This window comes from Pelophylax lessonae (genome assembly GCF_965119305.1).
Source record: "Pelophylax lessonae genome assembly, chromosome: 7".
Taxonomy (NCBI): domain Eukaryota; kingdom Metazoa; phylum Chordata; class Amphibia; order Anura; family Ranidae; genus Pelophylax; species Pelophylax lessonae.
In genome coordinates, this window is record NC_138774.1 from 51774561 (window position 1) to 51788661 (window position 14101).

Consider the following 14101-nt stretch of genomic DNA (forward strand, 5'->3'; position numbering starts at 1 on the left):
TCTGTTAGATTATAGCAATCACTGTAATAGCAGAGAGAGAATTTTGTCAGAGCTTGTTCAGAAAAAAAATATTTTTAACAGAATATTAGAACGGCCTCTGCACTTAAAGCTAAGACAGACACAAAAACGTAAAGGGGTTGTAAAGGCAGAAGGTTTTTTATCTTAATGCATTTTATGCATGAAGAAAAAAAGCCTTCTGTGCGCAGAGCCCCCCCCCCCCTTATACTTACCTGAGCCCCCTCTCGATCCAGCAATGTCCATGAATGCCTCGATCGTCTGGGCATCCCCCTCCTAAATGGCTAAGACACAGCAGTGGTGTCATTGGCTCCTGCTGCTGTCAATCAAAATCAGTCAGCCAATAAGAAGAGAGATACACAGAGCTGCTTTTCAGCTCGGATGTCCCCATAACAAGTTGCTTGCTGTGGGGGCACTCAACAGGAGGGAGGGGCTAGGAGCTCCAGCCAGGGACCCGAGAAGAGGAGGATGGGGGCTGCTTTGTACAAAACCAACTGCACAGAGGATATAATTATAACAGGTTTGTAATTTTAATAGTAAAAAAAAGAGACTTTACAATCATTTTAATTTTAATATATCATCTTCAAGGCACAGAGGGTATAAATCTACTGTGTGCACCAAATGCCTTTTCAAATCCAGATATTACTAGATGTAGCAGTGACATCATCACTGTGCTGTCTATAGCCTGTGCATAGAGCAGAGCTGTGGGAGGGGCCCAGTAGTCCCCACCCACTCCAGGCTGCCCACGGAAAACTACAAGAGGGGGCGGAAACAAGACCAGTCACCCTGCACAAGGAGAGAGAGCAGCAGTGAGCGGTCTTACAGGAAACTCCTACACAAATCTGTAAGAAACCACCACACCATGATCCAAGTATAAATAGGCATGCCTCTTGTATATAGACACTATTTGCTTATCCAGAATTTATTACAGGTATTCATATAGCACCAATAATATACATGCTGTACATTCACATCATTCCTTGCCCTCAAGCAGCGTGTAGTCTAAGGTTCAAATCACACATACATACACATACTAGAGCCAATTACCTACCAGCATGTTTTGGAAGTCTGGGAGGAATTTTGACTACCTGATGGAAACCTATGCAGCCACAGGGAGAACAGGCAAACTCCTTACAGATGGTGTCCTGGCCAGGAATCGAACTGAGGACCCCAGTGCTGCAAACCACTAAGCCATTCTGCTACTTTAACCACTTCTGGACCGGAAGGATTTGCCCCCTTAACCACTTAAGCCCCGGAAGATTTTACCCCCTTCCTGACCAGGGTTTTTTTTGTGATTTTTTTTACTGCGTGACTTTAACGGACAATTGCACAGTCGTGCTATGCTGTACCCAAATAAAGTTGATGTCCTTTTTTTCCCCACAAACAGAGCTTTCTTTTGGTGGTATTTGATCACCTGTGCGATTTTTATTTTTTGCGCTATAAACAATAAAATAGCGACAATTCTGAAAAAAAAAAACACAATATTTTTCACATTCTGCTATATAACATTCACAAAAAAAAAAATTAAATATCAAAATTTTTCATCCTTTTAGGCCAATTTGTTTTCTGCTACATGTTTTTGGTTAAAAAAAAACGTAATAAGCGCATTTTGATTGGTTTCCGCAAAAGTTATCGTGTGTACAAACTAGGGGAAAGATTTGTGTCTTTTTTTTTTTTTTTTTTTACTAGTAATGGCAGCGATCTGCAAATTTTTACAGGACTGCGACATTGCGGCGGACAGATCGGACGCCTAACTGACATTTTTGACACTTTTGGGGGGACCAGTGACATTACTACAGTAATCAGTGCTAAAAATATGCACTGTTACTGTAATAATGACACTGGCAGGAAAGGGGTTAACACAGTGGTGTTCAAAGGATTAAATGTGTGCCTAGGGGAGTGTTTTCTAACTGTATGGTGGAGGGACCTGTGAAATGATCATAAAGACATATGATCCTATATAGAAGGATCACAGGAGCTCTGTGATCATTCCAGGGAGAACAACGGTCAGCTGTGTTTACAACAGCTGACTGTCTTTCTCTCTCAGCGGGGAGCGATCCCTCGCCCCCAGCACCGCCCCTGCGAACCGACGTACCCATATGTCGATTCACGCAGCCAAGCCAGCCTGCCTCAAGTGGGCGGTCGGCAAGCGGTTAATCTGGCCAGCATAAGTATAGGTTATCACTCTGCTAAAGTTTCGGCCCTTTTACAAGCGACACAATGGGGTGGATTTACTAAAGACAATAGACTGTGCAAGTTGCAAGTGCAGTTGCTCTAGAACTTAGTAAATGAGACGCTCTGCTGACTTCCGTCATTCAATTTTGTGCAAGCAAAAATGCATTTTTTCCACTTTGCATGTTATAGGGCAGTGATGGTGAACCTTGGCACCCCAGATGTTTTGGAACTACATTTCCCATGATGCTCACCTACACTACAGAGTATATGAGCATCATGGGAAATGTAGTTCCAAAACATCTGGGATGCCAAGGTTCGCCATCACTGTTATATTCTTCGTAATGTAAAGGGAAAAAAACAGTGCCCAGGTGTAGTATGTAAGAACACGCCATTTTATTCTAAAGGTGAACAACTCACATGAAAATGATCTTGAACATTGCATATAGGTAATGGTGTCCCGCTGGATCTCTGGGTTAGTCCTTCTGTATCCCTAAGGCCCCTTTCACAACTGTGCGACCTGGGAGTACAAAGTCGCATGACAATTCTTACCCCATGATTTCTAATGAGTACGATTTATATCTGTATGACTTCAAGTCGCAGCAACTTCAAAGTTGTCCCTTCACTACTTTGGTCCGACTTTAATTGTCCATAGAGCTCAAGATTACACAAGTATTGCTTCAAGTCGTGGCAAAGTCACGTGTGAAAGGTCGTACAAGTGTGAAAGGGACCTAAGTCAGTCTCTGGCAAGCCGGTGTTCTGTCAGAAAACCCTACCCCATCAGATTTCCCTACCTACGTCATTTCCGGTGCAGGTTCGTCATGGACCAGCTGTAGCCGCGTCACACGTCCTCCTGCGCATGCTCGAAATAGGTAGGGAATTTTGATAACATCGTAAGAGGTGAGGCACAAGTCCTACTGCGCATGCTCGGAATAGGTAGGGAATTTTGATAACATCGTAAGAGGTGAGGCACAAGTCCTACTGCACATGAGCAGGCGCATGCGCACCAACGGATCGGGCAGCGGCATCTCTTATAACAAACATACATCTGATCTAGATGGCCTACACTGCGCTGAGCCGACAATGGGACAATCCTTTTCTCTACCCACAAGCGCACGCCCACTTTCTCATTGTCGGGTCGGCGCAATGTGGGGCATGGAGGTCGGATTGTCGGGTCGGTGCAGTGTCGGCTCGGCGCAGTGTTGGGTCAGCGCAGTGTGGGCCATGGAGATCGAATGGATGTTTGTTATAAGAGATCCCGCTGCTCGACCCGTTGGTGCGCATGCGCCTGCTCATGCGCAGTAGGACTTGTGCTTCACCTCTTACGATGTTATCAAAATTCCCTACCTATTCCACGCATGCGCAGTAGGACGTGTGACGCGACTAAAGCTGGTCCATGACGAATCCACAGCTGATCTCAACCGGAAATGACGAAGGTAGGGAAATCTGATGGGGTAGGGAAATCTGATAGAACACCGGCAAGGAGCCGCGGCACTCCCCGGCTGGGTAGGCAGCTGCACACTGACACTCCAATGAGAGCTCAGAGGGTGAATCGGAAGTGATGTCAGGGGGCATGGCATGCCTTCAGAGCATGTGTGCTCCTTCCTCAGGCTGTGAGGTGCCCGTGTCGGCTCAGGCTCCTATGGGCAGAGGCCCCTATACATATAAGTAGTGATGTCCACTGGATCTTTGGGTCAGTCCTGCTCTATCCTTAAGTCAGTCTCTGGCAAGCCGGCAAGAATCCACGGCCACGCCAATGGTTCCTGGCGCTCTCTGGCTGGGTAGGCAGCTGCAAGCTGACATTCCAGTAAAAGCTCAGCCTTGGAACCGGAAGTGACGTCCGGGGACCATGGCATGCATTCAGAGCATGTGTTCTTCTTTCCCAGCTTCACCTCATTTACTAAGCTCTGGAGCAACAATTGCACTTGCCAAGTGCACAGTCTATTTTCCTTCAGAAAGTCCACCCCTTAATCTTGCCAGACCATCTGATGAGAGTTTGTTGCTGGAGTAAGTTCTGGATTTTAGTTCTAAGCACAATAACTCTGGAGAAATACAGCTCTGCGGTTTTAAAGCCTTTCCATCTTATCAATGTCTTAACAATAAAGCAAATGGTGATAAGTCAAACAGTAAAATCTGCTTTACGAGCTGAAAGGCAATCTTTGTTTCTCTTCATCTGTAATACCTGATCCCTTTCTGCATCTTCTGCACATGCTAGACACGAATGCTGATAATAGACATTAAGATGGGGTTGTGTGTAAGGCGCAATTCAACCAGCTCCTAGGGTAGCTAAACGTAAGAGTGCTACAAATCAATCCATAAACTCGTATTTGTGCAGCTTTGCCAACCAAGCAAGCTTATGTTAATGCAGAAGGGAGGGGAAAAGAGCTATTGAGATAGGTCTTCTAGTCTTCCATACTTCCATCTCTTCCACCTTTAGAATAGGTGTGCAGTGTATGGTGGTACCATGGTCAACTAGAAATGCAGAGGATGACCACCCCACCTTTTTTACTGAAATCCAATTTACTGAAAAAGAACATTCCCCTTCCAACTGTATTTTAGGTCTCCTAGTCTTCAGTTACACCTAGATATGTAAATTTCCAGAGATTTTGAAGCCATGGTGAAAAAACTTTTTTTTCCCTGTTTTTTCCAAACAAAATTGAAATTTGCAGAAAAAAAAAATCAGTGTGGAGTAGTTTTACAAATTGAAAGTTACACCAAGAAGGTGAAATGCAGTGTATATAAAGCCTCGTACACACGCAACGATTGTTGCCCATTAATTTTCGGCCAACGTCCAATTTGCCGATTATTGGCTTGTTAGTATGATGCTTCCGACAACCGACTGCCAATTTTTCGGCCGAACAATATCTGGTGTGCATGCTATAAAATTTTTGTTGGCCGTCACCAGAACGGCCGATTGTTCTTCAGTCAGTACAGATTTCGGCAGACAAAAATGTGATGAGCAAGACTGGGCATGCTCAGAGAAGAAAAAACACACAAAAAGTAAACCAGCACATGACATCACTTCTGAAGTTGGTTTTTGTTGGCCGATAAAATTTGTGTGCAGTCTAGAGCACATTTCAACCAACACAACAACACTGGACAAAAGACGGCCGATCGGTCGGCCAACAATCGCTGCGTGTGTACGAGGCTTTAAAGTAATATACTTGAAATAAAAGTACAGCTTAGTCAGTAAATAAACTAAACTTCCTTTTTAAAATGTAATGTTTTATCATAAATGGAATAACAAGGAGTGTATATGTTAAAAACATTTAACTATAAATGAGAACAAGTAACCCCCTTCCCTCATAATAATGTAAAAGCTTCCTGTCGATATGCATTTTCAGTTATTGACAATGCTGACCCAGAAGCCTACATTGCTCTATGAAGAGCTTGACCAATGTTCTCCTGATTTTCAGGTGTCATTTTATCGATAAATTAAGGTATTGTGTATTTTTGGGAGGCTGTGGTTTGTAACACTTCCTTACTTCCTTAGATGCTGCTGGTGAAGAAACACTTTGTGATGATCCAGAAGCAGCAGAAAGAGTGTTTCTGGAAGGAGAACTCTGGAGGGAAAAGCTCCTCGCACTTTCATTCTGGTCCTCATTTCATTCTATAAAGTATTGTCTTTAGGGCACCTCTGGCATGCAAGGATGTGTTTTGTCATTCTTGTAGCATTTGGAAAAGAATATTTCTTCTCACAATATTTGCAAATTGCAGCTTTGCTCTCAGCAGAAATTGCACTGTGGAAATGTTAACCAACTCTAGATGCTGGTCTCACCATTTTACTGAGAGGAGGAAAAGAAAAAAACAATTTACTGAACAGACTATAGGTAAACATTATACTGTGATGGTAGAGAACATTAATAGAAATCATGTTAAAGGTTAAAAAAGAGAAACTAATTTGTCAGAAACATTTTACCCTCATACCTATCAATTAAGGTCTGAGAGGACAGAAACTATCACCTACTGCAGGGATATGCAAACTGTGGCCCTCCAGCTGTTGCAAAACTACAACTCCCATCATGCCTCTGCCTCTGGGTGTCATGCTTGTGGCTGTCAGAGTCTTGCTATGCCTCATGGGACTTTTAGTTTTGCAACATCTGGAGGGCGACAGTTTTCATATCCCTGATCTACTGTATCCCAGCAATCACCCAACTGTAGGAGGTGCAAGATGGAGTTCACAAGCAAACTAAAGTGGAGCCTTTCCCCTGCAGTGCCCCCTAGTGGCATAAATACACATTTCTCTTGTTGGATAACTGCATTGAGAAGTACAGTTTTACTTGAATTGTATTCCAGGATTTGCTTGTGTTCAGCTCAGAGAACTTGCAGTATTTTAGGACTTTGTATAAAGTCTCAAAAATCTTTCATTAAGGCCCCTTTCACACTTGTCGCATGACAAGTCGTACTCCATGATTTCCAATGAGTAACGTTTATATCTGTGCAACTTCAAGTCACAAAGATTACAAAGTAGTCCCTGCACGACTTTGGTCTGACTTTGATGTGTTTTGAGGTCCATAGACCTCACGATTACACAGGCATTGCTTCAAGTCCAGTCAAAATCGCTCCAGTTAGCGAGGAGGGGGCAGAGCAGAGAGCTGCTGACTGACACGGAGCCATAAGAACCGAGCAATCAGTGGTGTTGGACCGAGGAAGTATGAATATAAAAAAAAAAAAAAAAACCATACATCTCTTATAAGGTCTTCGTGTTTTTACTTAGCACCTAGGTAAGTATGAATATATATATATAAGAAAAAAAAAACATACATCTTCATGTTATATAGTTCCCATACCATGTCATAGCTATATTTCATATAAAGGACATATTCCACACTTCTTCCCCCCCCCCCCCCAATTTTTCCAGAACAAAACAAAAAATGGCTTTGAGAAAATGGGAAAAACTATTTTTCTGTTTTTTTTTTTTTTTCTAGGCCTTCCCATCTGTACACCTAAAACTTTCTGGCTGGTGGGAATATGTCTGCTTTAATGGATAAGAGATAATGGTTTCCTAGATTGGGCAACTGTCATCCAACCTTTGTGAACTTCTAACCATTTCACCCAACTGTCAACCTGTTAACCTCCTGCTTAAAGCGGAGTTCCAGCCATTTCACTCACCTGACCAAAGGTCCAGCGATGCGGCTGCCCGAAGCCTCGATCCTCTCCCTCGGCGCCGGCATCACTGCTGTGGGCACCCGGCTGTGACAGTTTGCGGCTTCACAGCCGGGTACCCACTGCGCATGCGCGAGTCGCGCTGCGCGTCTTGATTGGCCGGCAATCTTCTGGGACCTCTGACGTGTCCCAGAAGATTGCAGGGAGGGAGGGGGAGAGGAGAACTTCCGTTCGGGGGGTGGCGGCGCTCCGAGCGGAAGTGGGAGCGGGTACCTGTCAAAACTAGGTACCCGCTCCCCCCCAAAAAAAATGACATGCCAAATGTGGCATGTCAGGGGGTTAGAATACCTAAAGCGGAAGTTCCACTTTTGGGTGGAACTCCACTTTAATGAGATTGCTTTTCTAGTCAATAAGGCACAATTGTTGGACAGAAACTATTGGGGGGCCTGGACTTGGTAACACGGATGTTGAGATGGCTTATTCTCTAGATTTAGAAGTCTAGGCCTCTGTTTTCTGGGCAAGTTGGGTAGTGTTCGGTACCTATTGGTGCGTTTGTAGGCAGCAACTTTAATTATTTATAGAGTAAAGGAAACTTCTACTTTAGAAACTGCTGTTGGCTCCAAGTTACATTGATGGCTACTTAATTCTATATTGATTGGTCTAAACATGTCTAATAAGCGTTTGTTTGACTTTTCCCCTAGGAATGATGGAGATCTTGCCAGGTCGCTGTGTGCCCATCGCCAAACGTGAGCTCATGTATGCTGGCACTGCTGGTCTGGCATGCTGGTTGGCTGGAGTAATTTTTATCAACCGTAAAAAGACAGACGATGCCATCAGTGTGATGACAGAAGCGGCGGAGACCATGCTCAAGGAGGATGTGAGAGACTATTTAATTGGGGGTCATTGTTATTACGGGAAGAGGAGGGAAGGAAAAACTAAGGTTTTTATTGGTCAGTTCCATTGCTTTATACTAGCAATCTTAAATAATCAGGTTAGTTAAAGTGGAACTGAAATTATACTCCAGTCCCCCTCCTAAAGTCCCCTTTTGCCCTCCAGGATCAGTGCTAGCAGTGTTTCCCACTCTCTAGGACCTATAATAGCTAACAGCTCTCATCAAGCTGTAACAGTCACAGGTTGTGCATGCTCTGCCCAATTCCATAGACTATAACAGGTTGCTTGTAGAACCATTCATATGAGGATTAACCATCATAGTCTTTGGACTCAAGCAGCAAGTGCTGAAACACAGATGGCACTGTTTGGCCCTAGCCAAGCCATGGAAAGAAAGAAATACTGCTACCACAGATCTGGGGTCTGTTATTTGTAGATATGTAATGCTTAAATATAATTTGTTTCACCTCTGGGAGTGGTCTTTAATATTACCAGCTTTTAAGATTTGTCAAATGTTTGATTGGCTGATTTATCCAAAGTGTTATTTTTGGTTTATAGTATTTGTGGTCTGCCTTGACTTAGTAGGACTGCACAGGTTTGTGAAGTATCCATTCTGCACAAAGAGAAATGTTCTAACTTTGGTGGACATGTTGTTTGCAGTTGATAAAGGAATGTCAGAAACTGGGTGTATGTATCTATGGGTCTATGTGAATATTCCAGTATCCCTCATAGATTACTGAAGCCCCTCCAGCTAATCCACAGTGCACAGCAGGAGCCTCCCTAGACATTTCTCTGTGCCCAGAGAAAAGATTATCCAAGTGGCTCTGGGACCTCAAGTGCTCATTTGTTAGAAGTGAAGAAAAAAAACGAATTTAGTGAGCACACTGGCTCAACTGCTAACAAAAAATAGGGGTCCTCTCCAATGGGTAACAAGGAACCATACCAAAGCAGGATAATACAACAGGAGCACCAAGCTAAAAGTAAAAAGTCCGAAATGTTTTAATAATCCTTTAGCAAACACACATCCAACATGTTTCAGGGGTCACAAGCTCCTCCTTCATCAGGGCTTAAAGATTGAAGACGTGTACATGGCTAAGTATACTGCCCTCAATACTGGCTGTTTTGAACATTTAATATATAAATTTGTTTGCTAAAGAGGTTCCGTAAGTCCATCCAAGTTTGTGATCTTTAAACCCCGATGAAGGGGGAGCTTGTGACCCACGAACCATGTTGATTTTAGGGGTTTTTTTTGGCTAAAAAAAAAAAAATAGTAAAATATGTTGTACTATTTACCTTTGGCTTGGCACTCCTGTTGTGTTTGTGTACTTTTACTCTCTTAGATGCCCCAGCTACATTGTGGGATAATGAGAGTGGGGTGGGGGTAGTGTACTAATTTGGCTACACAAAGAAGTTTACTAACATCTGTGCAGTGAGACGATCAATTTGACTATTCATTTTGGTTGAAATAAGAGCCCATACTGTAAATTAGTGCGCGATCAGCTGTGAAGATAGTCAAGGCTTACCTGCTGAAAACACTGGGGCTTGGGGGCTCTCCAACATACATTTTCACATATGTAGTGCCTGATGTTAGTGAATGGCAAGTTGGTAAGATTAAACAGAAGAAAAAACAATATGGCTCACTAAAAAGGTTGATAGGATAGTAAAGGATAAAAAAATAGCATATAGAAGATTCAAGGAAACAGGAGATGTAGCCGACAAAGAAGAGTATAAAAGTAGACAAAAGGAGGCCAAACACATTATCAGTGCTGCCAAAGCACAGAAAGGATAAAATTGCTAAATCCATTAGGAAATGAGATACATTTTTTTTTAAGTACATTAGTAATTGAGAAAAAAATGGGATCACTAAAATGAATACTGGGCACGACACTTATGTTGTGGGTCATCTGGATGTAGCAAATCAGGTAAGCAATTACTTCTGTTCAGTCTTCTCAGAAATAAATTATACTAACAATAAAAACATATTGGTTCTAGTGATGACAGCTAATTTTTCTTTCAATCTTTCCTATTATTAGAAAATGTAGAGTGCAAAGATGCATGCAAAAGCGAGGCCAGAACACTGGCGAGACATGGTAAAAAAAAAAAAGAGGCATAGTAGACATAACAGAACAATGGAGAATTGGAGAGTTGCCAAACAGCACATTACAGCGGCCAACTTTACGTAAAACATTATAACAATCATCCATAAAGGACATCTCTACCAGGTTGTTCGTATAAGCAGTTGAAATTTCATACCAACTGCAGAGTAGTACTCCATTCATCTCACATAAAACAAGTTGTGAGATAATATACAAAATATAAAAAAAAAAAATATATATATATATATATATATATATATAAAGAGAGGCGGATAAAGGGAGGAAGAAGAAAAAGCAGAAGGAATAAAAAGAAGAAAGGACAGCGGAAACCTAGAAGGAAGATCGTAAGTCACACTGAGTGGATAAACCCACACTGAGAACACTTCAGATCTCTAAAGATCAATATGTATATAGCTGGCCCATGGACTCCAAACCTGTTCAAATCGTTTGGAAGTATCAATAATTTTGCTGGCGAGATGCTCGTTGAGCATAATCAAGGACACCTTGCACCAAAAAATAGAACTTGAAAAGGAGGGTCGCTTCCATGAGCGGACTATAGTAAGCATCGCTGCCAATAGCATAAAGGAGATCAATTTTTTGTGTAGAGCGTGGGGGCTTCTCCACAGGTTCATTTATTAAGGTGACACGGAGTACCTGAGGTACCAAAGCCCCCGAAAGCTTCCTAATTAAAGCAAAGACCCTATTCCAAAAGCCCCGTAGTTTAAGGCATTCCCACCGAATATGATCCATGGTACCATAAGAATGACATCCAAAGAAACATAAAGACGAAGGGACCATATACCATCTGGTCATAAATTTCACATTCGCTTCCACCAGAGAAATATTCGAAATACCCTTGTAAGCTAAATGGAAGCAGGTGTGCCATTGGTCTGAGTCCCTCTCCAAGGCCAAGTCTCAGGCCCACATATAAGATAATTTGTCTGTGGTGTCAAGCAACAGCCTGTAAATGACAGAGATCCCCCCACTCTGACGTGCATCCTGTGTGCACCATTCCTCATAAGGAGTTACCTTGGGATCCATAACAACCCCTGGTCCCAAAGAAGTGGGAGATTTGGTAGAATCAGATGCTCTCCAAGGGAGGCATTTTCAGTTTGGATCGGCAGTGTTGCAAAGTAAACAGGCCATAGGGGTCAGAAAGTGGCCAATCCTATAGAGAGCCTTATTTAGCCACCATCGGAAGTCCTCTGGATCAAATCCTGGGGTAAACGCAGGGTTAATAAAAAGGTGAGATAATGGGAAAAAGGGCGATATAAGGTTTGTTCAATTTTAGGATTTCAGGAGCCAGAGGTAGCAGAGGAACTGGCTCAGTTAAAACTTAATAAAGCAATGGGCCCTGATGGTATTCATCCCAGAGTTCTAAGAGAACTTCAAGGTATAGTTGTTGGATCATTAACGGATCTTGTTCTTTTTTTTTTTTTTTTCTTTATAAATGTATTTATTATTTTCAAAAAGAAAAAGAATACAAATACATATCTCACTATAAAACAGTAAATTATCCAATTTTTGACTATCTCCCACCCCCCCCCCCCCCCAAAGAAAACTTCCCAATCCCAATCCCCAGATCTTGTTAATCAACCAATCTCTTCTAACAGAAGTTCCCCATGACTGCCAGACAGCTAATATTGTACCTATCCACAAGAAGGGCAGGAAGGTAGAAGCTGGCAATTACAGGCCAGTGAGTTTAACATCAATTGTAGTCAAGTTAACCACTTAAGCCCCGGAGGATTTGGCTGCTAAACGACCAGAGGGTATTTTGCGATTCGGCACTGCGTGACTTTAACGGACAATTGCGCGGTCGTGCGACGCTGTACCGAAACGAATTTGGCGTCCTTTTTTTCCCACAAACAGAGCTTTCTTTTGGCGGTATTTGATCACCTGTGCGATTTTTTGATCACGCGCTATAAACAAAAAAAGAGCGTCAATTTTGCAAAAATAGCAATATTTTTCCCTTTTTTTTATATGAAATTCCCCCCCAAAAAAATGTAAAAATTAAAATTTTTTAATATTTTCGGCCAATTTGTTTTATGCTACCTATGTTTGGTAAAAAAAATCGCAAAAAGCGTATTTTGATTGGTTTGCGCAAAAGTTATTGCGTTTACTAACAAAGGGAAAGATTTTTGTCATTTTTGTTGTTTTTTTTTTAACACGTAATGGCGGCGATCTGCGATTTTTTTTGCGGTACTGCGACATTGCGGCGGACAGATCGGACCCTTGACTGACATTTTTGACACTTTTGGGGTTACCAGTGACATTTCTACAGTAATCAGTGCTATATATATGCACTGTTACTGTAAAAATACACTGGTAGTGAAGGGGTTAACTTTATTTGAGAGGGAGGGGCTGTGTGTGTCCCTAGGGGCGTGATTCTAACTGTGATTGGCTGTGGCTTCAACTGTATGCAGAGTGATCAACGGATCTACATAGTAGATCCATGTGATCATCTCTCATACAGAGAGGAGAATGACAGGCAGCTTGTTTACACAAGCTGCCTGACTTTCTCCCTCTCCCCTGCCGATCGCAGAGTGGCTGGCGGCGATCGGGTCCGCCGGTCACACGCGCGGGGGGGTCCGTGACCACGCGGGAGCGGGAGCGCGCCTCCGGCGGCGCGCGCTCGCTCCCTAGACCCTCACAAGCTAGTGACGTAGCCCTACGTCACTTTGCCTGTGAGGGGCTGACCGCCCACGTAGATAGTCGTGCGGCGGTCGGCAAGTGGTTAATGGAATCACTCCAGAAAAGAAGGATCTTTGATCACTTAAAAATACACAACTTGTTGCACCCAAATCATCCTGGCTTTACTGAGGACAGATAATGTCAGGCTAATCTGACTGAATTTTTTGAATATCTTACCAAAGTTTTGGAACAGGGTGGTGTTGGGAACATAGCATATCTTGATTTCAGCAAGGCATTTGATACAGTTCTACATAATGATCCAATATAAACGTTGTACAAGCTAGGACTGAAATGGGTTGTAAAGGTTCAGATTTTTTAAAATAAAAATAACAAACATGTTACACTTACCTGATCTGTGCAAGGGTTTTGCACAGAACAGCCCCGATTCTCCTCTCCTGGGGTTCCCCCAGCGGCGCTCTTGGCTACTCCTCTTTATCAGGTGCCCCCACAGAAAGTCGATATTTCAAAGTTCAATATTTTGTACAATAATCTTTTGTATTGATTTTATTTGTGACTACTGGCACAATATTTTTATTTGAAATGAATAAAGTAATAGTTTTTATGATTGATGCATCTTGAATTTTACTGAATGGGGTAGTCAACATCGTGAAAGTCCCGCTCTTTCTTCTACACTAAAGGGGAGACGTGATTGAAACCTTCAAACACATACAGGGAGTGAATAAGGTTTAAGAGGGCAGTATTTTCAATAACCAAAATCAAGAATACAGGGACATGACCTTAATCTAACTGGAGAAAAGTTCAAAACTGATCTTAGAAAGTATTGATTTACTGAAAGGGTAGTTGATGCTTGGAATAAATTTCCAGCAGCGATAGTGAGCCAGTCAACAGTAAATGGCTTTAAATATGCTTGGGACACAGTATATCTACAGTATACACAGACAAAGTTATGTAGCACCCTCCTAGATAGGTGCTAGGAAAAAGGATTATTATCAGGGGAGCCTGATCTGTTAGTTATGCCTGTTGCATGTGTCCAGGTGTGAGTCACTTGGTCTGAGGGAGTGTCCCAACTGCATCCAAAGGGGGGCCTGTTGGACAGTGGAGGAATCCTGGCCAGTGGCAAAGTGGCTTTTGTGGCAGTTCCAGTTGGAGGGCACTAACGCAGTGCATCCTGG

At 42.7% G+C, this 14101-nt stretch overlaps 1 protein-coding gene across 3 annotated transcripts in view; it reads left to right on the forward strand.

Annotated features, from left to right (window-relative positions):
- Nucleotides 1-14101, forward strand: part of AGPAT1 (1-acylglycerol-3-phosphate O-acyltransferase 1) — a 136464-nt gene that overhangs the window by 109736 nt on the left and 12627 nt on the right. For all 3 annotated transcript variants that reach the window (XM_082263880.1, XM_082263881.1, XM_082263879.1), the window contains exon 6: nt 7995-8170. In XM_082263880.1, the coding sequence (XP_082120006.1) occupies nt 7995-8170 (176 nt within the window). The remainder of the gene's footprint in view (nt 1-7994; nt 8171-14101) is intronic.